The 26162-nt window shown below is 36.9% G+C and overlaps 3 protein-coding genes across 6 annotated transcripts in view; 1 reads left to right on the top strand and 2 right to left on the bottom strand.

The window, feature by feature from the left end:
- ERLEC1 (endoplasmic reticulum lectin 1) overlaps window positions 1-4082 on the bottom strand; it is a 39625-nt gene extending 35543 nt beyond the window's left edge. For all 3 annotated transcript variants that reach the window (XR_011076600.1, XM_068564643.1, XM_068564642.1), the window contains exon 1: window positions 3755-4082. Coding sequence is in view for 2 of the 3 variants with exons in the window: in XM_068564643.1 (XP_068420744.1) it covers window positions 3755-3916 (162 nt within the window). In the remaining variant the exon portion in view is untranslated. The remainder of the gene's footprint in view (window positions 1-3754) is intronic.
- An 87-nt stretch (window positions 4083-4169) lies between these two features.
- The window catches only part of ASB3 (ankyrin repeat and SOCS box containing 3), a 92085-nt gene continuing 70092 nt past the window's right edge, over window positions 4170-26162 (top strand). Inside the window, exon 1 of the mRNA XM_068564844.1 lies at window positions 4170-4326. The gene's annotated coding sequence lies outside the window, so the exon portion shown is untranslated. The remainder of the gene's footprint in view (window positions 4327-26162) is intronic.
- CHAC2 (ChaC glutathione specific gamma-glutamylcyclotransferase 2) lies at window positions 18691-25822 on the bottom strand. Of its 2 annotated transcripts, XM_068564793.1 has the most exons (3): window positions 25610-25822; window positions 20808-20843; window positions 18691-19224 (listed from the first exon to the last, which is right to left on the bottom strand). In XM_068564793.1, exons 1-3 carry the CDS (start codon window positions 25742-25744, stop codon window positions 18829-18831), a joined length of 567 nt encoding a protein of 188 aa, XP_068420894.1. In that variant the 5' UTR covers window positions 25745-25822; the 3' UTR covers window positions 18691-18828. The 2 variants fall into 2 exon arrangements, with proteins under 2 accessions (XP_068420894.1, XP_068420895.1); XM_068564794.1 differs by lacking the exon at window positions 20808-20843.

Here is a 26162-nt window from a genome sequence, read left to right as displayed (position 1 = left end):
ATCCTCTCTATTTGTGAAGTACCTGCAATTTAATATTCATAACTGGATTCTACAGCAATATTGACTCATTTACTAAAATATTTACCACAATGCTAACAATGGAAAAAGAAACTGCTTGTCTAGAGCCACGGCAAAGAAAGGAAGACAATTCTTTCTTTGTAATTAAAACTAATCTTGGGTTTTATGTCTATGTGAAGAAATTCATTCCTCTGCCTATTGCTTTTAAGGTTTAGGTAAAAGGTAACAGAAGTAGAAACCATCACCTATTCTTATTTGAAGATTTGTTGTTGCTGCAAAGATTCATTTTTCATTAGTTTAGGAAGGGCTACTTTCTTCTTCAATAAAACAGACCAAGTGGCAATTCTTCTATCTGAAAACTCTTTGCTGAAATAGTGCATCACTTATTGGGATCACGAAGTAAAAATTTTAACAAACTTTACCCTAATTTTTAATAATAGAAATTACAGGGGAAAAGTTAACCTTTTGTGATTTTCTAAGTTAAAAAATTTTTTTTGATCTACTACTAAAATGCTTCCTTCTGATTTTGTAAAACATGTTTTTACCTAAAAAAATATAATTCTGAATGCACAGAATCACAGATAGTGTTAAAACACTTGTTTTATATAACTTAACACCTTAAAGTATTTCTAGTGTAAGATTAGTGATTTGATAAAAATCAGATTTTAATATAATGAAACTAATCAAGGAGGGGTGTGGTCTTTAAGATTAAGGAATTTAAAAAGTATCTTGGCAGGGGAGAAATTCCTAATGTTTGACATGAGTCTGGAGGAATTAAGATAGAGGATGAGAGAGAAAACTATCCTGGGAGAGGCTGTAAAATAAACTCAATGGCACTACTTGTTAATATATATAACATGCTTCGAACCATGGAGTTGGTCACCATTTTTCCCAAGTGCAGTGTCTGGGGAAAGTTTCTGAGTGGGAATACATTTCTATACTAACAAAAGAAGTAGAAAGAAAATTAGACTTATTTTGTGGGTTTCCTTCGGTGAAATTCATAAACTCTGTTAAGTAATGAATAATCGAACACTTTAATGACACAGAGATGATATTTCAGAAGGAAAATATACACAAAAACAAAACTGAGTGCTAAAAAACAGTAAAGAAAGAACATCATAATCATTAATTACTGTAAACATTTAAAAATGTACACAATTTTGGTGCTTAATACCTTACTAAGCAAATTTTAAAGATTACATATTATTTTGATATATCTGAAGGGGAAGATGATTTAAAGCACAGAAGAATTTTTTTTTTTAAATTAATTAATTTATTTATTTATGGCTGTGTTGGGTCTTCGTTTCTGTGCGACGTCTTTCTCTAGTTGTGGCAAGCAGGGGCCACTCTTCATCGCGGTGCGCGGGCCTCTCACTATCGCGACCTCTCTTGTTGCAGAGCACAGGCTCCAGACGCGCAGGCTCAGTAATTGTGGCTCACGGGCCCAGTTGCTCCGCGGCATGTGGGATCTTCCCAGACCAGGGCTCGAACCCGTATTCCCTGCATTAGCAGGCAGACTCTCAACCACTGCGCCACCAGGGAAGCCCAAGCACAGAAGAATTTTAAAGATAAAGAAAATTCAGATCTTCTAATCAAGTCCCTTCCAATTTCAGGTGGTAGAGAGATAAAGACCTTTATCCTAGTTCATACAACTGCTTAGTTACACACAAATGTTCATCCAACTGGCCTATAAAACAAAATGACAGTGCCAGGTGTGGAGGGCTGTAGTTTCAACTACACAAAATAGGGAAGGGAAGCCTTGAGATTAGAAGAATACTAAAAAAAAAAAAAAAAAATCAAAAGATCAATGATAATGACTCTTGGGGCTTATTTTTGTGTGAGGGCCACAGACCTTTTGCCAACTTATAGGAAAATGTTTCTAGATTTTTCTCAAAATAACTCAAACTTAAAAAAAGAAAAAAAATTTCTCCCCAAATTTTCATATGTGCCCATCTTAGATTATGCTTCATTGCCAAAGAAAAGTAATTAAAAACAAAATGTCAAAATAAAATTGTTAGATGTAGGAAAGGTTGGTACAGCATACCTTAAGACCGAGATCTTCTACCATAACCTCTTTTTAGCCAGCAAACACCAGTGCCAGAAAGAAAACTGAACAATTTGGTAGTAACTTCTAAAAAGGCTAGTTTTAGTCATCTGTGTATAGGTCAGTAAATTTTTAGGGCCACATATCAGCATGCCTTTTTTTAATTAAAAAAAAAAACAACAAAACACAGGTGCAAGAGTAAAAAATTTTAATGACTACATTCTTTAAACATTTGCCAAGTTCATGCCAAGTGTGCTCTTTGGAAATAATAACAGAGGCTGGACTAAAATATTCTTATCCCAAGCCTCTTAGTTATATCTGACTTGTAACAAACTTTCATATAAATATTTTAATATATCAATATTTCCTGAAAAAGAACCAACTGTATAGCACAGGGAACACTACTCAATACTCTGTAATGACCTATACGGGAATAGAATCTAAAAAAAAGTGTATATATGTATATGTATAACTGATTCACTTGGCTGTAAAGCAGAAACTAACACAACATTGTAAACCAACTATGCTCCAATAAAAATTAATTAAAAAATATTTCCTGGCATTAATGCAAAGATTAATCTGGCTTCCCAGAGAAATACTTAAGTTTAAGAACCACTACCAGGTGTGAAATATTAGCAAAAACTAACATCTGCAAATAGAAGTCTGTTGTGGTACTGATGACATCCGTTATCCTGGGACATTCTGTGCAGACATCCTAGTATCACATATTCACGTTTCAGTGAAATAGTAATAGACCAACATACTAAAACAGTCTTCCAAGTAGAACGACTGCAGGTAATTGGAATAAGAATTTTAAAAAAATTCTGCAGGGCAGAGCGGGGGGCGGGGGGAACTGTTGCATTTTCCCCGACTTCCATTTGAAATAAATGAATTAATTACCATACGGTAAGTATCACAAGAGCCCAATTTTTATTGGCCTACCGTGGATAGCAAGACTTCTCAGCAGTCCACTCCCCAAATGAAGAAGGACTGCAAATATTCATTACTTTGAGATTATAAATATGTTCTTCAATGTAAGAAAACCGATCATAAAATCTCATGTTTTGGGGTCTTAAATATCAGTCGTAATACATCAAAACTGTAAAGGATATTCTGCATAGAGCTTCATTAACATCTCACAGGCCAAACAGCCCTCTCAGAAACAACTCTGAAGGAAAAAGAGCTGTGCGTATATGTATATGTACTGTGTGTGTATACAAGGGAGAAAGAACGAATATGAGAGAGGGAACTCATATCCGCAGTACAACTGGTTGTGTAGGTAGGGTGTGTAATACTCCTTGAAGGAGAGAAGGCTGATGGTGGAGTTAAGAGCTGCAGAGGACTTTCCAAAGAGAAGACAAATGTGTGCGCCTGACGTGGTTCTAGAAAAGCTTCTTCCACAGGGTGGGAGTGTTGGTAAGGTATAGTGAGACAGATTTTTAAAGGGGAGAGCAGGTGACCGCTGGATCCCGGAATGCGTAGCATGGAGGGCACATCCACAGAACGTGTCTGATAAACACTTGCTGTTTGAATGAATGAACGCGTAGTCGATGAAGCTTTGGATTGGGGAAGGAGGCATGCGCCCGCAGAGAAGGTTCTAGGGGGAAAAAACGCAGAATACTGAGGGAAGGGGCCGAACCCTTAAGTGCCAGGAGGAAGAGAGATGGCTACCGGGTTCGCGAGGGCACTGACCAGAGAGAACTCGGTGCCGGGCCAGTTGACTCGGAAAGGGATGTCATCGCTGAGCTGGGGGAGCGCTCGGCCGCCGCCGGACGCCTCTAGGAGACCGCAGAGTACCAGTAACAGCGGCCCGCCTGGGACCAGACTCCGCGCGCCGCCGCCTCCTTCCTCCATCCTCCGCCGCCGAGTTCTCCAGCAGCCGCCACAACCCCCTCGGCCCACAGTGGAGAGGAGAGGGAGGAGGAGGAGGAGGAGGAGGAGGAGGCGGCGGGACTACCAAGCGCCCAGGCAGCCCAGGGCCCAACCGCCGCCACGTCTCCTTCCGGAGAGCACAGCAACACCGCCCCCACCCCCGCCCCCTTTGACTTCCCGCCACCGTTTCCGGGGCAGGCGGTATATCAACATCCGGGGCCGCCGAGCCGTCCGTCTACGGAAGCCGGGACGCCGGCCGGGCTTATCTGGTCGCACGCAACAGCAGTCTAGCGGCTGGGAGCGAATGCAGCGGCTTCCCGGGAGCGGACGCGCAAAGACCGGGCCTCGGACCAGCCTTTTCGGCGGCGGCGAAGTGGCGGCACGGAGAGCCGGTGAGTCTGGGAGGCCGCGGCTGTTCCCTTCCGCCACCCGCGCGGCTCTCCACCGGCTGGGCAGCGGCTTGGCCCTCATGGAGCAGCTACAGGAGAGTGTGAGCGGGGCGGGTGCTGGTCTTCAGATGAGAAAATTCGAGGTGGCGAGGAGAAGTGAGAAGTGGCGGTGTTCCTGACTGCTCTACCATCTCGTTGCTTTTCCTTTTCTCCGCACGTAGCATCTGTACACTTCATCTTTCCCGCTGGAAGTTTCTCTCCGCCTCTTTTGCTGTGGGCCGCGGTCACCTCACTACCTCAAGCTCCTGACTAACGCAGGGCGGGGGTTGGCTCAGTCTCCTCAGCCGTGGTTTCGGGGATACCCGAGCCGAGGAAACCTGTCGTCCCCCCGTATAAGAATACTGCGATTCTCCGAGGGTGGCCTAGACGGAGAATCTCCCTTGTGGGAAGGGCAGCTACATAGCTCAGCCCCTACATTTTTGCTTTACGGGGGTCTCTTTCATCCCAGAGTTGAAGTGTTGGGTTGCTGTTTTTTTAAGGAAGCCGATAAGTTGCTTTATGTGAGGTTCAGGGCCAGGTGAATGTGAGTTTATGAACTCACATGAGGTTCAGAGATCTCTGACTTTATTCAAAAAAGCACAAAGAGTTTTGGAATCCCCTCCCCATCTTGAAAAAAAAAAAAAAGCCGTTGTTTCCATCTCTAATATAATGGGTTATACAGTGTTAGTTCTAGAGCACCTGTCATTGTCTTTCTGGAGTTGGGAAAAGCTAGACCTTCGTGCTAGATCTGCTAAAGACTGTGTCGTCCCTCGTGTGTCGTCGTCCCTCCCACCCCCTGCGCAATTTGAGCCAAATCAAAAAGCAGGAAGAACAGTCTGTTTTTCTATTTTTTGTTTTAAAAATTTCCTTTTTTAAAACAAAAGGAATCCGCAGCATCAAAGATAATTACTTTTTTCCAGAATTGAGGTGTTGTTCATTAATTAATTTATTTATTAATGCTTAATATGTGTGCGAACACTGGGATTGGTAAGTGGCAAATAAATGGGTCTCTGTCCTTTTTCTCTCATGGTCTAACAAGGGAGATTACACAGACAAATAATGGTAACCTATTGTGATATAATAAAGTAGTTAACATTTATATAGCATATCTTCTGTGCACTAGTGTAAGTACTTTATATATGTTATGAGGCAAGTACTATAGATTATACAGTAAAGAGGTGTTAGAGTGAAGATATAAAGAAGGGCAGAGATTGGACAGGAAAGGCTTCCCAGGAGAGGTGACATTAGAATTGGGGTTTTAAGGATTTATAGGAGTTCATCAGGCAGGTGGGGAAGTGCATTTCCAGCACAATCCTTCTAGATGGTCCGTTAGGGCTTTTTGGTGTAGTCAGCAGATAGTGTGGGATGGAATCAACAGCAGGAGATTAGTGCTCTCGTAGAGGAACAGAGGCAGTCAGTTCAGATTAATTCAGTTCATTCAGTTCAAGATTAATTCCAAATGGATTAGATATTTAAATGAACAACAAAAAGAAAACAATAGAAGAAAACTTAGGAGAATAATTCAATGATCTTGGTGTGTAAGATAGGAAATCCTGAAGTCATGAAGGAAAAGAGATGTATTTGACTAAATAAAAATGAAAAATATTTGTCTGCCCTGGTTTAGTCTCTGGGTCTATAGTGATGGAAGCTGCCTCAGTAGAGCTTATGTTCAAGTAACAGATAAAAAACAAGTAAGATAATTTCTGGTAGTGGTCACTGCTGCTTAGAAACTAGGGTTGTGTGAAAGAGAATGCTTCTGGGATATGCTGCTCAGGTAGATGGTCAGACTTGTGTGAGGAAGTGACATTTGAGTTGTGACTTGAAATGGTGAAGAGGAAGCCACACAGCAATTTCCAGCAGGAAAAGCTTGGTGTGTTGGAGGGACAGAAAGAAGGCTAATGTTGCTGGCGTATAAGAGCAAAGTGGTAGGAGATGGCCAGCTGGACACAGATCTCTAAGTAGGAGAGTAATGTGGCCTGATGTACATTCGTGAAGATCATTATGGTTGCCGTGTGGAAAATTGATTATAAAGAATGTTATTGGCTGAATTGTGTTCCCCAAAAGGATATGCTGAAGTCCTAACCCCTGGAACCTGTGAGTGTGAACTTATTTGGAAATAGGGTCTTTGCAGATGGAAAGTTAAGATAAGGTCATTGAACTCAGGTGGGCCCTAATACAATGACTAGTGTCTTTATAAGAAGAGGGAAACTTGGACACAGGCAGAGAGAATGCTACGTGAGGATGGAGGCAGAGATTGGAGTGATGTGTCTACAAACCAAGGAACGCTAAAGTTTGCCAGCAACCACCAGAAGTTAGCAAGAGGTAAGGACAAATCCTCCCATAGAGGTTTCATAGAGATCGTGGCTCTGCTGACACCTTGATTTCAGACTTCTAACCCCCAGACCTGGGACTTTCCTGGTGGCACAGTGGTTAAGAATCTGCCTGCCAATGCAGGGGACATGGGTTCGAGCCTGGGTCTCGGAAGATGCCACATGCTGTGGAGCAACTAAGTCCTCAGCATGTGGGCTTAGTTGTATGGCAACCCTAGGAAACTAATGTAGGGGACAAGTATGGCAACAGGGAGACCAGTTAGGAAGCTGGTAGCAGCAGAGATGGGGAGAAGTGGCCTAATTTGGATATATTTTTCAGCTACAGCATCTTGAATTTGCTGGTGGATTAGATGTGACATGTTCTTACAGAGATGAATTAATGATGATGTCTAGATATGTTTTATGAGGAACTGATGGTGCAGTTTACTGAAAGAGGGAAGAAAAGAATGTGGACTGATGGGAACCATGTGTTTTTGTTTGTTTTACTTTTTATTTTGAAGTGATTTCAAACTTATATAATAGTTGAAAGAATCAAACCTAGATTTCCCCAGTTGTTAACATCTTACATATGTGGTTTGATTATAGTAATAGTAATTTCTGAATCAAGGGTTCTGTTTTGGACATGTTAAGTTTTATTATTTTTTAAAATTTTTATTGGAGTATAGTTGATTTACTGGACATGTTAAGTTGTAGATATCAGTTAGACATCCAACTGGAGCTAACACATTGGTTAAATAAACCTGAAGCTCAGGTGAGGAGGTCAGAGCTGGAGTTATAAATTTTGGCGTTATTAGCATATAGATATACTGAAAGCCATGGTTCTGGCTGACATCATTTAGGGAAAAAATGAGGATAACAAAGGGAAGATGAGTCATTGCAACATTAGATACTGAACAGCATTGAAGAATTAACAAAATGGACTGGGGAGGTGTGCCCAGTAAAGCAGAAAGAAAATCAGAAAACTGAGATATCAAGGAAGTCAAGAGAAAGACGTGTACTATGGGAATGACCAGCTAGCTGAGTCAAGTAAATGCTGCTGAGGAGTTGTGGAAGATGAGGATAAGCAGGTAACCACTGGATTTGACAGCATGGAGGAGGAGCAGAGGGGAAGAAAGGCTTGATTGGATTGAAGTGGAGGCTTTTTTATGTGTTTGTTAAATTAAAAACATTATGTTTTTGCATTTCAGCAGAGTATACACCAGTTTCTCAAAACCTTGGCAATGTTGACATGTTGGGCCAGGAAAATCCTTTGTTGTGAGGGGCTATCTTGTGCGTCGTATAATGTTTAGTAGCATACCTGGCTTGTGTCCACTAGATGCTAGTAGCAACCCCGCCCTCCCCCCTCCCCCCAGCCAAGTTGTGACAACGAAAAATGTCTGCACACGTTGCCAAATGTCCCTTGGCAGGCAAAATGGCCCATGGTTGAGAATCACTGGTTTAGACTTTTAAATGAGAGGCTTGAATATTAATGGTAAAGTTTTAGGCATTAGCTCACTGAGTGGGAAGATATTTAGAGGCAAGCAGGGGACCTTTCTAGCACTCTAAAAATTTTGCAGTGTAGTGAACACCTACTTTGCCTATAATGCCTGTTGGCGTTGTATCTTTGATGATTCCATAAGGCACTTAATCTTACATCGCACTGATGTCATCATTATGCAGTTATCATCATAGAGAATTTTGAATGTAAATATGTAGAAGATTGTCCTGAATCTGTATTAACCCCATCATTGCCTAGAAATTATTTTGAAAAAGTAGTCAGTTACTTCATTTAATAGTCTCTTGATTTTTTTCTCATGTAAATATGGTACAGAATATACAATCTTAAATTTTATTTTAAATTTCTGCTTCATGGATTCCAGAAAAATTCCCCTTTATTTGGCAAAACTACCCTTTTCTGCACACAAGGGAGTTAGTCTTAATGTGGCAGTTTTCAATTAGCTGCAGAACTACAGATCTGGGGAGAGATCAAGAAAGTTGTGCAGTTATTCATCTAATAAATGTGGTTTGGAAGCACCGTCCAAAGTACTAAGGGTGCTATAAAAATGACTTAGATATAAAAAAAAATGACTTAGATATAGATCAAGTCCACCAAAATATTACCACCTAGGAAGGGAGATAGGACTTGTAAATAACTAATTATATTAAAAGTGAGAAGTGTTGTTAGAGAAGTACTGTGCAGATAAAGTATTGCAGACATTCAAAGGAGGGGGTGATTACCTCTAGCAAGGGATGAGAAGAAGGAAGCATGGAAACCAATAAAATAGTCTCGGCATTTGTATAGGACCTTAATGGATGGTAGGAATTGGATTTACAGAGCTGGGAGAGGCCTATACTAAGTGGATGAAAGAGCATGAACCCAAGACATAGAGAGCAAAAATAATTTGGTTTGAGTATAGAAAGAGGGCTTGGGAATGACATAAGGAATTTAATATGTGACAAGGGTGTCATTTCACTTTTGTGGGAAAAGGATGTTTTAATCAATAAATGCTGATAGTGCAATTTGCTATTCATCTATAGGAAAACCAACTAGATCACCTTATCATAAATTACATAAAAAGTAAATTGTGAGAATTCCCTGGCGGTCCAGTGGTTAGGACTCCACGCTTTCACTGCTGAGGGCCCGTGTTCGATCCCTGGTCGGGGAACATAAGCCAGGCAGCGCTGCCAAAAAAAAAAAGTAAATTGTAAATGAGTTAAAGATATTTCCATATGAAGCAATTAGGAGAATATTCATATAATTGCAGTAGGGATGGTATTTTTTAGTAAGAAAGGAAATCCAGATACTGTAAAAGGAAAGATAGACCTGCTATAATAAACTTTTTAAAATTAGTAATTTTTAAAGTTAAAAATTATTAAAGTTAAAAATATGCAAACCTTTTGGCCTAGTGATTTTACTTTTTGGACTTTCTCCTTTAAATACAAAAGCCCTGACACATAAGGATGTATGTATAAAGATAATTCATTGTGGCATTAGCTGTAATGGCAAAAAAAAACCCTGGATATCTGATTTTCTAATAATAAGGCAGTGGCTGAATAAGTATATACAAACTCTGTACAACTGAATAGTGAGGTGGTTAGGAGCAGAGGCTCAAGAGTTAGGCTAGTGAGATTCTGATCCTACCTACTACATGTGTGACCTTGGGCACGTTACTTAACCTCTTTAGAGCTCAGTTTTCTTACCTTTAAAATGGAGAAAATAACAAATGTGAGATGTAAGAACTATTATGAAGATTGAGATTTATTATGTATTTTATTCATTTAATAGATGTGTCCAGGCACTATTTTAAATGCTTTATAGATATAAATTTATATGATTGATTTATTCCTTGTAATAACCTCAGAAGTTAGATTTTATTGTTTCCTCATTTTACTGATTAGGAAACTGAAACACAAGAGAGGTTAATATGTTCTAATATAATTCACACACAGGTATAAAATTGTATATCTGTGCCATGTTATAAAATATGGCTGAATAAAACTAAATTTTTTTTTCCAGTTGAAATTTTTCTGAGACAGAAATGACAACCAACCACTTGGGCTTTGAGTTAAAAGTTATCCCACATCTCTATAATACTTTCTCATTTAGAGATATAAAGGACAAAACCGATAAAAATAAAGACATTTGTTCAAATTAACAGCTGGTATGCAATCTGAGGTTGTTTAACACTAATTACTCCAGAGGCTGCCTAAGATAGTAATTGCCCTTTTCTGTTAATTTCCAATATTGATCTTTTTTCCCCTCCAATCACTCCTTTAAATATAATTTACTCTGTGGTAACAAGAAGACTTAAGAGGACTGGGATACACATTTTGGGAAAAATAAATGAAGAGAAAAGTTTGGCCTTCAGAGATTTTTGGTTAAAATACATCACATACACAGGTGACAGAATGCCAGCAAATATCCAGGTGCAAATGTCAATATTGTACGTACTCATTTCTTAGGTACAAGGAAAAAGAAAGGAGATTGGAAATTTGATTTCAAATCAAGCTAGAATGTTTCTTTTTTTAATCCCATACTTTATATTTTTGTTTATGGTTTTTCCTAAGGATTTTCTGTTAAGAATTTTCTATGAGTTTTTAAAACTTCATGTGTACAACACCTATATATAACAATACATGTGTAGTATTCTTGTCAGGCCTGGGTATAAGAAAATTATCAAACAAATAAAAAATGTGGCTCATTCTACAAGACAACTGGCCTGAACCTTGAAAAAAATCAATGACTAGGAATAAAAAGATTCCTCTATAACCAAAGATGTATACTACTATCACATCTTAGAAAAATAACAATGATTTCAACTTTCACCATTTTTTTTAAAAATAAATTTATTTTATTTATTTATTTATTTTTGGCTGCGTTGGGTCCTCGTTGCTGCGCGTGGGCTTCCCCCAGTTGCGGCAAGCGGGGGCCACTCTTCGCAGCAGTGCGCGGGCTTCTCACTGCGGTGGCCTCTACTGCCGTGGAGTACGGGCTCCAGGCGCGCGGGCCTCAGCAGCTGTGGCATGCGGGCTCAGCAGCCGTGGCTCGCGGGCTGTAGAGCGCAGGCTCAATACCTGTGGCACACGAGCCCAGTTGATCCGCGGCATGTGGGATCCTCTGGGACCAGGGCTCGAACCCACGTACCCCGCATTGGCAGGCAGACTCCCAGCCACCGCACCACCAGGGAAGTCCCAACTTTCACCATTTATTGGCCTTTTTTTCCCCCATTCAGGATCCAATCAGGGGTCATGCCTTGCATTTAATTGTTGTCATAAAGGCTGTTTTATTTTTATTTTTATTTTAAAAAAAAAGTTTATTGGTGTATAGTTGATTTACAATGTTGTGTTAGTTTCAGGTGTACAGCAAAGTGAATCATTTATGCATATATCCACTCTTTTTCAGATTCTTTTCCCATGTAGGCCATTACGGAGTATTGAGTAGAGTTCCCTGTGCTGTACAGTAGGTCCTTATTAGTTTTCTATTTTATATATAGTATATATATGTCAATCCCAATTTAAAGTCTGTTTTGAACTATAGCAGTTCCCCTCTGCCATTGATTTTAGGGCTCACTATTTTTTTTTTGTACTACTAACAAAGAAAATAACCACTGCCAATTAAATTTATGACATGCCATCTAGTGTAAGACTCATCTCAATTTCAGAAGTCTTAAAATGAAATAAATATATTAATAAAATATGGCAACTTGCCCAAGGTCATAACACTGGTAAGCAGTGGAACTGGATATCAAACCCGAACAGTCTTGATCCTGAATCCATTCTTTTGGCCACTTCTCAGTGTTGCCATTTTGTAATCAATGAGTTATTGCATGTAAGGCTTTTTCAGCATAGTGCCTTAATTACATATTAAATATGTAATATGTGTTAGCTTTTATTATCATTTTCACTGCTTCTGCAGTTGGCTACTACTGTATGTTTATAACATCTACGTTCTGTGACTTTATTCAGTCTTTCTGTGCTTTGTTTATAGGTTGATTCTCAAGCATTGAAAACCTATAAACTTTACAATATTGTAATTATGCAAGTACAATTCAGTATAAAATCAAGAGGTGTGATTGGAACTGCAGAGAAAGAAATGTAATTGTATTAATCCTCTGCCACTTAAAGTGTCCTTTTAGCTCCCTAAAATTAGTACTATATTTGCTAAAATGAGTCCATTTTGTTCTTGAAGATATATTTTGAGCTCTCAAACACTTTGTTCTGATTTACACTAGTTGCTTTCCAAGTCTGTTGCATATCTATCTATCTATATTGGGTCTATCCATCTATTTTTTTTTGGGGTAACTCTCCTGGGTTAAATCTACTGTTTTATGTTATTCTGTGTCCTCCTTATCTCACATTTCCCTCTCAGCTTGTTGGGGTATAGCTACTTACAAGTAATTTTTTGGGGAAAAGATATAAAGCAGGTAATTTAATTTTCACAGACCTATATGCAAATGTATTTATCTTGCCTTCTCAGTTAATAGTTTGGGAATAGAATGCATAGTTCAATCATTTTGTTTTGCTTGAAACTTTGAAGACATCATTCCTTTGCCTTTTACCATCTAGTATATCTGACGAGAATACTAAAGCCAGTCTAATTCTGCTTCTTTTTTGCAAGTAATATACTTTTTCCTCTGGAATGTTTTATTAGACTCTTTTTCTTTATCATTAGTTTTATCATATTTTATGAGAGTATTTCTTTCTAGATGTGGATCTTTTTTCATTTTTCCTTCATTGCACTCCATGAGTCCTATTTGTTCACTTCTTCAATTTTGTTCTCCTTCATTTTCTCTGTTCTATTCAGAATACCATTTAGATAGATTCTTCCAAACAGAGAAAAAAAAGACAAAAAGAAAAAAAAATTAGGTAATATGGAAGATCAGTTCAAGAGATCTACTTCCTTTGACTATCAGTTCTCCTTTTTGAATGTCTTTTGTCAGTGTTTCTTTTTTTTCCTGTTTCCGTGGTTTCCAGTTGCTCATTTTTAATAGATGCAATGTCTTCATGAATTTCTTTGAGGATAGCACTTACAAACTTTAAACATTTATAAGTTTAAAAGCACTGCTTACTTAAGGTGAGTTGATTATTTTCACCCTTTTGTGCTTTTGCTTTTCCTCAAAAATTAAAAAAAAACAAAGGATTCTTGAACTCTTTGTAAGTGAGCAGGGTATCAACTGTTGTGCCTCACTTTAGAGTCCATGGGTGAAATGCAGGAAAAAGCTGCCTCTTCCTCTTCTCCCTCCACCCTGTGCCCAAGTAAGGAAGGCTTTGTTGTGGAGCATGAAGATGTTCTAATGCTTTCAGGGTGGATTGTTAAATTAAAAAAAAAAAAAAGTTGTGGTTTTAGCTGGAAACCAGCATTGTTGCTGCTAGACGTTCTGTGTATAAAGGAGTGAGATAAAAGGTTTGGCTTGGCTATCTAATATACATATTATAAGAATCCTGATTTTTGTCCTACAACCCCCTTCTGCTGTATCTCGGTTTGGTATTTCTTCAGACTGCTGGCAGGAATGGCTTCTGCATGGCTGCAGCTTTATTGTGTGTACACATGCATATAGGTGCACCTGCATGTTTGTTCTAGACTGTGGTTTTCTCTGCACTGGCTTAATCCTCAATATAATCCCATCTGCTCTCCTGCCAGAATGCATAAATGCACTTCAGTGGGATTTTGCTAGGAAGTGGAAGAAAATGCATATGCTTAGTTTGTCTTACACAAAGTAGGTAATTGATAGGTATATGTTGAATAAATCAATCAATGTTGTTGAGAATATTGGGTAAAACATACATCTGTTTAAATTTTTTAAAATTATGACTTTAGAATATGGGTAATTAAATGAATCTTTTAAAAAAATTCTTTTAACTTTATCCTGTTTCACGAAAGAATCTCATTGGGGTTAAAACTTACCAGTGGAGGTACAAAATGAAAAGCCTGCCATCTCTCACTGTTTTTTTTTTCCCCAAAGATTAAAGGCCTTAATTCCATTTTGTTCCTTTTTAGTGCTTAGCACAGTGCCTGGCATGTTGTAAGTATTCAATGATAGTTATTATTAATGTTTGTTTAAGTTAAACTCTTTTTGTCTCTCATTGGGGAATAATATGTGTAAAGTACTTGGAATAGATTTTGGCATTTATAGTAAGTGCTCCTTAAGTGTTAACGACTATTCTTTGATACATGAGCAACAATTTATTTTTTTCTGTGAAGCTTTCTCTGATCTTATTAGTTTGAATTAACAATTTGCTTGTCTCTATTCTGGTTGTATTTTATGTCCCAGCCTTTCTGGTAAGTAACATTGATTTGCTGGCTTGTGTGTCTCTCCACCAAATGTGGTTCTTGATAGCTGGGAGCTATCTTTTTTATCTTAGTAGTCTTGCTGCATAGTGATTGCTTGCCACCTATCATTAGTCCCTCTTTTTTGCTAGGTCTTAATGGTTGAGGAGGATGGTGTGACTGGAACATGGGGGGTGTGCATTAGTGGGAAGTGAAATGTGACAAATATGCTGACACCAGATTGTATGTAGCTGAATACCAGATTAAAGAATTTGAACTTCATTTTGTATGCCCTGGGAGGCATTTTGATTACTGACTAGATTAGTTTCATATTTTAGAAAGATAATTCTGAGTACAGAGAAGAGAATGTGCTGGAAAGAAGAAATAAGATTGGAGGCAAAGAGAAAGTGTAAGAAACTCTTGCTCTTGCTGTATTATAAGATTCTTATTTTAGTTGAGAAACCTTGCAGCTCATACTTGAAGGATAGGTCTTACCAACACGTAACCTTTTAAGTCATATCACAGATAGGCTTCAGGGCTTCCCTGCTCACTTTGCTTTGAGTTATATAAAATTATATAAAATTTTTAATAAAATGCTAAAATTTATTATAAACAAGGAACACAACTACATTTTGTAAAAATTGTGAAAATATTTTCTGCAAAAGCCTGTGAATTGGTGATATTTTAAACTTGTTTGTTGTATTTTCTGTTCTGTCCATTGTTCAACATTTAATGTGTATCATGTACAGGGAAGTAATGTGGGACAAAATTTTTCTTTGGGAAAGGAGATGAATTATGTTTTTAATACACTTAAGTTTCAGGTGTTTATATAGCTCAACTGGAGGTACCCTGCATATAAGACATATAGATTTGTAAAGAGTTTGAGGAAGTAGGCTAGAGATTGGTAGTTTTCTAAATAAAGATGGTAATTGAAGCCTAGGATTCGATGAGTTTGTGCATCTGATAAACAGTAGTCAAAGATGTAAATAGAAATGCAATGAAATGTTCTGCTTTTTTGGCCTTAGTGATATGGTCACTAGTGTCTGATGCGTCAGAGTTGTAAAGAAGGATGAAGGACCGAGATCTTTGGGTTGAATCAGAAAGGGGTCATTGGAGACCTGAGACTACACTGATTGGGTGGAGTACAGCAGAGTAAAGTTAGATTGGAGGGACACTGAAATGATTTGATAAGGAAATAGAACACTGTAGTTTAAAAATTCCTGCAAAGGAAAGGAAAGCTAGAAGAGTGAAAGAAATTGTAGGGTTAAGTGGTGGTTTTTCCAGATGTATGTGCATTGGCTAACCATTTATAAAGACAGGGAGGTTCAGTACAGTTAAATAAAACTACCCAGAAATTGGTACTGAACTATATAATTTTTTAGAAAGGTAAAATGAACCTTAAGAAGAATTAAACAACCCTGAAATTCAGTAAAGCTAATTTTCATCATATAAATTTGACATTTAGAAGAATAATTTTAGTACTTTTTCAGGAGTTCAAATTCTTTGAAGAGTAGCCACAGGATTAAAAAATCATTTGCTAATCGTTGAATTTTTAATGTGTGCTTAGGGTGAGTTTATTTTAAAGTTTTAGAAATTCATAAAAATAGATCGTTAACAGCTGAATAAATTCATAGAAAATATAGTCACAGTATTTTTGTTGAAAAAGATAGGCATAATTGGAATACCCTATTTGTTATGTAGATTTTGACGTGATATGATGAGAGGGAATTTTAAGCACATTTATCATATAACTGACTTAGAATCAGGGATGTAAATTATAGGAAGATGATGCTTACATTGATATTCACAACTGTTCCAAAGTTATAACTTAAAAAAGATATGTTTTTATGGAAAAGAGAAATCTAATATAATAGAATAAAATGTTGACTATAAAATGATTTAGAATCAGTCTTGAAGGAATAGATCACCTTCATGCTTTCAAATATTCAGAGTTGACATCACAGCAACCTTTGTTTCCCTAAGTGATAACTTTTTATGTATGCAGGTGGTATCTAGACTGTGCTTACAGTTCTTGGTAGACTGAAGAGTGAATGTGTTATTTGTGTGGGAGTGGGGAAAGGAAATATAATAGTGGCCTGGAGTAGGAGTAGAAAGACCTACTTTAAAAAATCTACTGCATTAGAGATTTACATTAAAAGTTTCTTTTCTCTATGTAGGGTTTACACTCATACTTTTCTTGAATTCCTAAAACTGAACACCTAACTAATAAGATTTATTCTCTGAGGAATGAGAGTCTGAGTTATGTGTGTATGATGAGGGCAGAAAGAGAGAGACTGTTTTGAAAGTGAGGTCCAAGGGCTATAAAGAGACTTGCAGTTTTGCTTACAAAAATAAGTTATGCTCTAGATAGCTTAGTACCTTTATGATTCTTACTAGCTTGTGGGCTCCAAACCCTAGCTTCTCTCTAATTCAGTATAGTTTATCTTCTCCATTTTAGTCAAGTTTCTCTCCATCCCAGTGAAAATGAAGGTCCCTGTCCCTGGGCTCTTTGGATCATGGCTTCCCTATAAATGTTGATGGTATACCATATGTGTATTTTCTAGTTAACTTCTAACTGAGAGTCTAGAAAGACACATAAATGAGGAACCCAGAGTAATCCCTCTCCCTTGATATTTCATAACATAACTATATATTATATGGTAGAAGAGTCACTTAAGGCTGGATCTCTGAATACACCTATGTGATTCTGAGCTATGGCATGTGAATCTTGTATAGGCTCATTATATTCGTGGAAATCTGTATGCATCTATCAAAATTAACATCTCTATGTAAACAAGTCACGTACTATGTCATTACACAAAAAGTTAAATCTTGTTTACCTCTTGAAAAAGAGATGTAGGTTAGTAAAGACAGTTAAATTCAAGTGGATTTTTAAATATATTGTAGAAAGATCTTGTGCTTTAGCAGAGACATGGACTTCTGCTGCTTACTAGATGTGTAATTGTGTGCAAGTTACTATGGAAACATGCTCAGAGGATGATTCTGTATGTATAGTGCCTAGTACATCCTTATGAGGTATTCATTAATGAATGTTAGTATTCTTCCTGTTGTACAGGACAAGTGAAATGCCTTCTAGAAAACTAATATTGAAAATTTTGGAAAATATTTAAAATAGTTATGTAGCTGAGTAAATTATCAAGTAATGTGTTAACAGATTTTAAAACACCTGAAAAGGACTACTGTTCCTACTATGTAGGACGGCTTTATTTTATTTTACATGAAAAACTTCTGTACTAATTATTAGTTTCACATTAGACTTAATGTGATACTGAAATTCTTTTCATGCTGACTATATATCAGAGAGACTATATGTCCTGTTGAGAAGGATATCACCTATAATAAGAAATAATCTGATTAGTTTGAATCAAAGTTACTTTTACATGAGTTAATAATGCACATACATGTTTCCTACTTGAGTAGCATCATCAGCACTATTTAGTGGATACCTTTAGGTGACAAGATGTAAGAAGGAAAAAAAAAGCTGTGTAGCAAATTATCAGGTAATGCCACTTCTTACTTTAAAAAATTACAATTCGAAACACCATTTCAAACAGCAAACTTTCATTATATGTTTCTGTTAATTTGTAATATCGGATAGCCCATCTTTGTTTTTTTTAAGTTTCAGTATAAGATTAATACAAAGTGAGTGACAGACTAGACTACATTGTTAGTAGACATGATTTGTATAATTTGTGCTTTTCTAGCTGAAAGGGTTTTTTCCATGTAGTAAAATACATTTATTCAAAAATGGAGAGGTATAGTACATTATAATTCCAAGGAAATTTTTATATTAAAATGCTATTTTTTGGCTTAAATTGGAAAGGATTTCATTTAATACCTAAATAAGGAGATTCACATTCAAGGCCCAAATCTTGTCTATATTACCAAACGTTTTAAATTACATGTTATTTTAAGCTTATTTATTTTAAACCATGATTACAGAGTTGATGTATGGGAATATATTGAAGGTATAACCTTATTATATTTACTGGTCTTTTGGTTTAATTCTCTACAACTTCAAAATAGTACTGTGATATGAAATAACAGAATTATATTTATTCAGATAAAAACAAGTTCTGAACTGAGTCCTTCATTGTGTCTTTCTAAAGAACTCACTTCTCATGAGCAAGTATTTAATATCACATAGCTGGAAAATTATTATATTATTGAAACAAATTTTTTCTTTAACTATACCCCAATATCTTGAATATGTATGTGTTTCAGGCCACTTGCAATTAAACTATAAATTTAGATGATATCTTGACTACAACATTAAACACAACTAAGATTTTCAAGTAAACACATTTACAAATCATGATGCCATTGTGCTGTTCTCTGAAGACTAAAAGCTCTGCTTGTTTGGAAAAGTCAGTTAGGTCTTTTTAAGCAATTTAAGTTCTGTTTTCCTTCTAAACGTTCCTTTACTAATTTTTCCAAAGAGAAAAGATGCTCATCTGCATCTTCTGGCACAAGGCTTCTAACAGAATTTGCAAGTTCAAAAAGATATTCTGTATTTTTTCCACTTGGACCAGCTGCATTAAAAATTTGTTCAGCAATGTCTTCCAGAGGTGCAGGACCAAGATAATTAGGATTATCACATGTTCCAATATATAGCAACACAGTGAATGGTTCTGTTGTGGAATCTTTTGGATAAAAAATGACTGTTGTGGTCCTGTAGCCTCCTTTCTCTCTGAAGTCAAGGTATGCTTTTACTTCTTCTTCCTTTCCTACTGGCAGTCTGTAAGCAACACCCCATACACAACCCTGTTGAAAAATGAAAAGAATATATTATTTAGTTTTTACAAGGCTAAAATAGGTGAAGATATATTATGATGTAAGAAAATATCTTGTATATTCTTAGAAATCAGTGCAGTTTTGCTTCACTTAATGTGCACTGAACAGGTATATACTAAACAGTAAAGGAAATCTGCATTTTACATTCTTTAATCTGAATAAATGATTTCCTTGTATACCAGGATATTTATCTTTGTTTAAGTTTTTCAAATTATGTCTTTTAACTAATGGGACTGAAATTAAAATACCAGGTCTTCATTTAGTCATTAAATATAGTTCTAAAGCTTTAAATCCATTAACATTTCACTGATGGTATAGGGGCAGTAGTTTCCAAACTGCTTCAGGGAGTGTTGTAGCCACCCTGAAGCCTACTTCAGGGCTGTCTGGATATGTGTTGGTGTGCTGGCTGGGAGGGGTTTGACCCCCAACCCCCTTCAGCTGGAGTTGAGCATCACTTTTATATTAGGTGTTCCCTTATTTGCAGAAAGTGTTCTGTATTTTAAAAGCTCTGTAATAAAGTAGTCAACTATAAAGGCGATAGGTTCATTTATTTGTTCATTTCTTCACTGCCTAAACTTTCAAATATCCTTTGTAAATTACTCCATCCAGAATACTAAATGGCAACCTCTTTGTCAAGAGAGCCCATGAACAGTGTCAGTAAAAGCAGTGTACTTCAGCTGCAAAGATTCTTTGTAGTATTAATAAAATATCTGTGATATAAGCAAGATTTATAGTTTGTAACACAGATTTTCTAGTTTCTTGACAACCTTTAATTATTAACTTGATTATTAAACTTTAGGTTGCTAAGCATTTTGAATAAATTAACATTCTACAGAAACAAAGTGGTTTTATTAACTCTAATTGGGAGTTTTACTTACCAGTTTGAAGCCATTTTTATAGATGCTTTTCCATAATGTAAGTTATGAAAGTGTTTCATAATTTCACCATTCATCTGCTGTTGCTAGCTGCTTGATTTTATATATCAAAGTCCTTTCTAAAGTTAAATATTTAACTTCATAATATAAAATTTGGATCTCAGTAAAATGATTGAAAATATTTAAGAAACAGACAACTACCAGGTAAATAAAAGTTTTCTAGTGCTCTAAACTTTTTTAAAAACCTCTTGTGCTCTTGATAAAATTAGGCAGTAAAGAAAGTGATAGTTCATGACTGGGATTTTTGCTGAAATATTAGAATACTAGCAAATGTGAGGAAAGCTTTAGGGTTTCGTTTGATTCTTAGTGGTAGTCTGTCTGAGGGCGGGCTCCATTAATTTCAAAGGAGACCACAAAATTCTCAGTCAATAAACTCATCGAGAAAGGAAAAATGAGACTATATGCCATTGGTTTTTTGTTGTCTACCCTGAATTCTGTATTCCAACTTTTCCCAACAGATGAAAAGAAATACAACAAATACGGAGAGGAATTCTAGACTCAGTGTAGTTCAAATTGTCTGTGATGACTGCTAATAAAATTTCATTGATTATTAAAACTGAGAAACATCTTAACATTTTATGATTAAAGACTATACAAAAAAGAATAATTATACCATACCGCAGGATCTTCAACAAGAGTCACAACTCTTCCAGGCTGTTTTAAAAAAAGTAAAAAAAAAAAAAAATTTTTTTTCCCGAATTAAAGTTCAATAACTGAGCATTAGCAACTTACTGTTGATGTGGAATATTTTAACTTTGTTTGCTCATAGTAAGCACTTTTTCAAAAGTACTTATTTTTTATGATAAATTTTAAAATGAATTAAGAGAGTCTACCTTATCCAAATTATCTTGGCCTTTCTAAAAGATTCTCTTTAATTTGTATATAATAGGTATATTATGTTCACTTAGAATGGATATATTAAAAAACACACACATGTGACTAAGGCTCATCTAAAATGAAAAGCAAAAGGAAGAAGCAATTATAAATAAATGTTCTGATCACTTTTTTCTCTTTAGGAAAAAAAGATTGCTATAGTTTCACTGAGGAATCCAGGGTGCTTTCCTATAGGGCAGTGGTTCTCAAACTTAAGTGTAGATCAGAATTACCTGGAGGTAGTTCCTGATTCTGTAGGTATAGAACAGTCTAAGAATTTGCATTTTTTTTTTTTTCAAATACAATTCCCACCTGGTGCCAAAGTCTGTGTCTACTGACATGTTATCATTAGTGAGAAAGTTGAGTTGTAAGCCACAATTTTACCTACTTGTATGCCTATTGTGTGGCACATAGTTAGCTTACATCATTCAGATACTTGTGTCATCCTTGTTGCTATTTCCTTCTAGTCTTTGTCCATTTGTATAGATAATTCGTAATCACGGAATGCATGGAATTTTGGATTATGTTTTTTATTTAATTATATTTTCCTGTTTGTCTCCTCATCCATTTCAATAGTTGCATAATATTCTACTGTCAATGAACTATAATTTAAACATTCTTGTATTGTTGGACATTTATATTTGACTTGTTTTCTATTTAAGATAATGCTAAAGTAAGGATACATATATTGGTGTGGGTCATGTAGCTATTGCCGTGTTACCTTCAATATCAAAGTGAATATGAAGCTATTTATTGAATACCTATTCTGTGCTGTAGAGAAGATAAAACCTTGATTCCTGCTTTCAAGAGCTTATATTGTAATTCTGGAATATGAACTTAACATGTGAAATAGGTAGAGAATACTTAAGGGCTATGATGTATACTATTTATTAAGTGCAGTAAGAATTCTGAGTCTTGGGTGGTCAGAAAGAAAGACCAAATTCTGGCAAAAGGGCACTGTGACTCATGATTTATGAGTGAGGGTCTAGAAGCAGGATTACACCAGGCCAAGTGTCTGACTTTAGTAGAGGGTCCTCCATGTATGGAAGATGATTCAGAAACATAACTGGAGAAATAGGATAGAGTCAGATTTGAGATTGGAGTTGAAACTGGGGACAATGGAAAAGAAGAAGCCACTGAAATTTGGGAGAAATAGGAAATGAAGAGCTACTGTAGCACTTGAGTAGTAGGTGACTGGCATGATAAAAGAAGTGCTTTGGGAAGATGGGTGTGGTAAAGTATATAGTATGCACGTTCAAGTGCGAAGGAGGTAGACCGTGCGTAAGAAATGTTAGTGGTGGAGGGGACAAGTTCTGCACTCCACCTTTCCTTGCTTCCCCTTTCACCAGACTAGTCACCAATTCTTGGTAGCTCTATCTTCTGATTATCTTCTGAATCTGGTTTCTCTTCATCCTTCAGTTGCCTCCTTAGGGATTTCGCTGCCTGCCTCCAGACTTTTCTCTACTTGGCCCTAGATTGACTTTCTGGTGCAAAAATTGGGCCACTCACTTCTGTGCTTTGAATTTTTCAGGGTTGTAATATTCTACAGGATAAAATAAAAATTCTTTTGCATGAGTTAACTACAAACCTCATTACTTACCACTTTTCCTCTCAAGCTGTAATGAATTATTTATAACTTTTACAGACATTCACATCTTTGGATATACCAGTTCCCAGTGTGGAATGAATGCCTTTCCTTCTTTAGAATCCCTTGGATATCCTCCCACCACTCTCTCCATAAAGGCTTAGCTGCCCAGACGACTTTGCAGCAGCTCCTTCTAAACTCTCATTGCTCCTTTTATTCATTTCCCTTATAGCACTTATCAGGTATTGTTGTTTGCATAGGTGTCTCCCACTTAACATGTGAGTACTCAGTAGTAATTGTTGAAAGGAGGAGAGGTAGTGAAGTCCTGGATGTAGGTGGTGGCAATTGAAACAGAAAACAAAGAGCATATATAGGGAGTCATTAAGGGAAAATAGATTTGTCCCTGTGACTGCTTATGGATGAAACAGACATGGACTATTGGCACTACTGATATATTTACTCAGAAATATTTTCTAAAATTTAAGCTGTTTGTCCCTAAAATAAAATATATTATTGGGAAACAATGTAAATTTGTAAATGCACTTAAATGTTTTTTGGGGATATTGGAACTGAAGAGGGGGTCTTGGAAGCTGAATGGGATTGGAGTGTGCTGTGAAATATGAGTCATGATGGGTGCTTTCATTGGGTAATGAGTAATGTTTCTGATCTACATCTAGAAAAGTGAGGGATTTAGTAAATATTCATGATTATCTCTTGTGTTAAAATGTTTTCTCTTTTTGAAATTGAAATATATTCTTTCTGATATGAAAATTTTTTCACATTTAAATAAATCCTTAATTTGATGAGAACTGGCCAGTTTTGTTAGAAATAAATGAGATGCTTAATTAAACTTAGGAAGATACTAAAGTTAAATGAAGCTAAAAAGAAAGCATAATTTAGTAAAGGAAGTAAGTTTGGTATTTTTCCTACAAATGTCACATTGCAGTATGTGGAAATGAGTCCAACATTTGTTTAATAATATCACGTTTCATATGTAATGATCATATGCTCACTAGGAGCATATGTTGCTGTAAAAAACATAGTCCTATATAGCATTTACGTTATTCTAATTTGCTAGATATTTCTGTAGCCTTTTATATTCTTGTCAGACAGTTAATATTTATAAAAGGCTGGTGATCCATTATAATAAAAAATGTGAAGTAAGATAATGTTCTTTCCAGTTTTCTTAATAGAACATTATATTTAGAAAATGTTTAGTGCCTTAGGCTTTCCTTTAATATGCTAGGATGGATTCTTTAAATAAAAGTAGGTATCAAACTATTAGCCATTGCAGTTTTTTCCCCCAAATTTCCTGCCCTATATTTTAGTATATTTAAGTAAAAAGAGAGATATTGGCTTTTATAGCTACCTTCTTCTTTTTTAAAGACTCATGAACTGTTGTATTGGCATGACAATTTCTTACCATCAGTTTGTTTTGACAGTGTACATAACTCATGCTGTGTAACAAACATTTTGGATGAGACTAGAGTAGTAAAATATGCTATATAACCGTGTTCGTAAGTAATTAATACTTGGTCATTGAAATTGAAGCCTGGGTTAAGGCATTCTTCTTCAGAATGGCAGTTTTAAGTGCTCATATCTGACAACTCAAAAGGCATTTTATTTAACTTAGTTCTTTAAAGTCTTAAATATTATTTTATAACACTCTTGGAGATACCTTGGCCATGAAGTTTCTGTTGGCCTGTAAATGTGCATTTGTGGTAAATCACTCCTCTGTTTTCAAGTCATCTGTCTACCTTAAAGCCAAGTTCTTAATTCACCAACTCTAGTTGAGGTAGAACAGCTTCTAACTTTTTGTGATTTTCATCCTATGTCTCATTGATGAGCAGGTGCAAACTACAGCCTTCCTCTCTTCCCTTTTCCATGATGCAAGACTACAGGTATTTCTTTGGAGTTAACCTCAATCTCTTGCTACATCTGATTTCTAGCATTTTAGATATTGTGCTTTTGAGCCAATATTAATTTCTTTTTTAAAAAAGTGGTAATCAAGCTCATATAACTCTGAGTATTTTAGAGAATATGTAAGCAATTAAACACTTTGTACTCTTCTAAAAGTTAGGAGGTTAATTATAGTAAGTGTTCAACTTATCCAAATTATCAGTTACTCAAAATTTAGTTTTCCTTATGGATTAGTTGTTTTGCAGCCAAAACGAGGCTGATTTGCATAAGCAGTGAGCTGTTACTCTCTCTCTTCACGTATATTAAGATAAATGTCTCTGCATAGCTGACTGAAAAATGGATCAAAGAACTTACATTTTGCATTTATAATTTAGAGGAGAACCACTGAGAAAAAAAACATTAAAATAATGCTGGATATAGTATTGGTACTTTGCTATTTAGGTAACAAAGCAGGACTCACTTAACTTGGGAAGTACCGGACAACCAACGTGATCAAAGTAAGGTAATTTTGGAAACTAGTTCTTCTGTGACCTTAGGTGTCATAAAATAAAACCTTTGGAAAGATACTAAAAAACCCCAGAAATAACATGCACGTTTAAACTCAAACCAGTCAAAGCCTGGCAGAATGTAGAAATGCCAATAAACTTAATTGCTAAAAAGCTGAATTTGCTAGTTGATTTTAGTATTTCAACTCCGTGGTGACAGGAAGGTTTATCTTCCCACCTTTTGGGGGGGGCAGTAGTTTCCAAGAGATGGGGTCCCCTCCCAGCACGTTAGCCTTGTGCGAGTTTACGCCCACGTTTCTTCCTCTTCAAGAACTACCTACCACCAGCATGTCAAGCGGCTTCGGAAAGACTGCCTTTGGTTTGAGAGAGAGTCGGGGTCAGGTGGCCGAGAAAGGTGCACAGAGAGAGGTAGCAGCATTATAAACTATTCCATGAGTTTACTCGGCCGTTGGGGTGTAAGTCCCGCAGAGCTGGGCCAGGAGTTGGGGAGCAGTGCGCCGGGGTCAGTAAGTGTGGGGGACTGGTTGGCGCCTCACCTTGCCAGGAACCCCGCGGTGGTCGATGCTGCCCTGCCAGAAGCGCCTGCTGTAGCCTGAGATATATCCAACCACCTTGTCCTGATAGGGGAAGTCCACCTTCCAGATGAGGGACCCGTAACCAAAAACCCACATCCTTCCCTTGCTCTTCCTCCTTGGTGGCGGCGGCAGCAGCAGCGGTAGCGGTGGCGGCTGTCCCCTTGGCGTGGTCTCTGAGCTGCAGGCAGGGACTACAGCTTTCCGGACGCAAGAAACCGGCTGCGCAGGCGCAAAGTCTGCACTCCCTGCTTGGGGACGCAAAGCACACTGGGACTTGCGGTTCGAAGAATGTTTTCCTACTCCAGCTCAGTCAACGTTATTATTATTATTATTTTGTTTGCTTAGGGTATGTGGAAGCATTGACTTCCTCTGAACTAAGCAATGGATTTTTCAGCAGCCTCTGTAAATCACCCTACCTTTCCTGAGGTGCGCGTGGTCAGAGGACTACAATACCCACAATCCTTTTATGGGATTTGTGGTTCTAAGATTGGAACAGTCTACTGTTTTTCGAATG

This window comes from Eschrichtius robustus, chromosome 15 (genome assembly GCF_028021215.1).
Source record: "Eschrichtius robustus isolate mEscRob2 chromosome 15, mEscRob2.pri, whole genome shotgun sequence".
Lineage (NCBI taxonomy): Eukaryota > Metazoa > Chordata > Mammalia > Artiodactyla > Eschrichtiidae > Eschrichtius > Eschrichtius robustus.
Note: the sequence above shows the minus strand (reverse complement) of the source record. Positions and strands in the feature narration are given on the sequence as shown.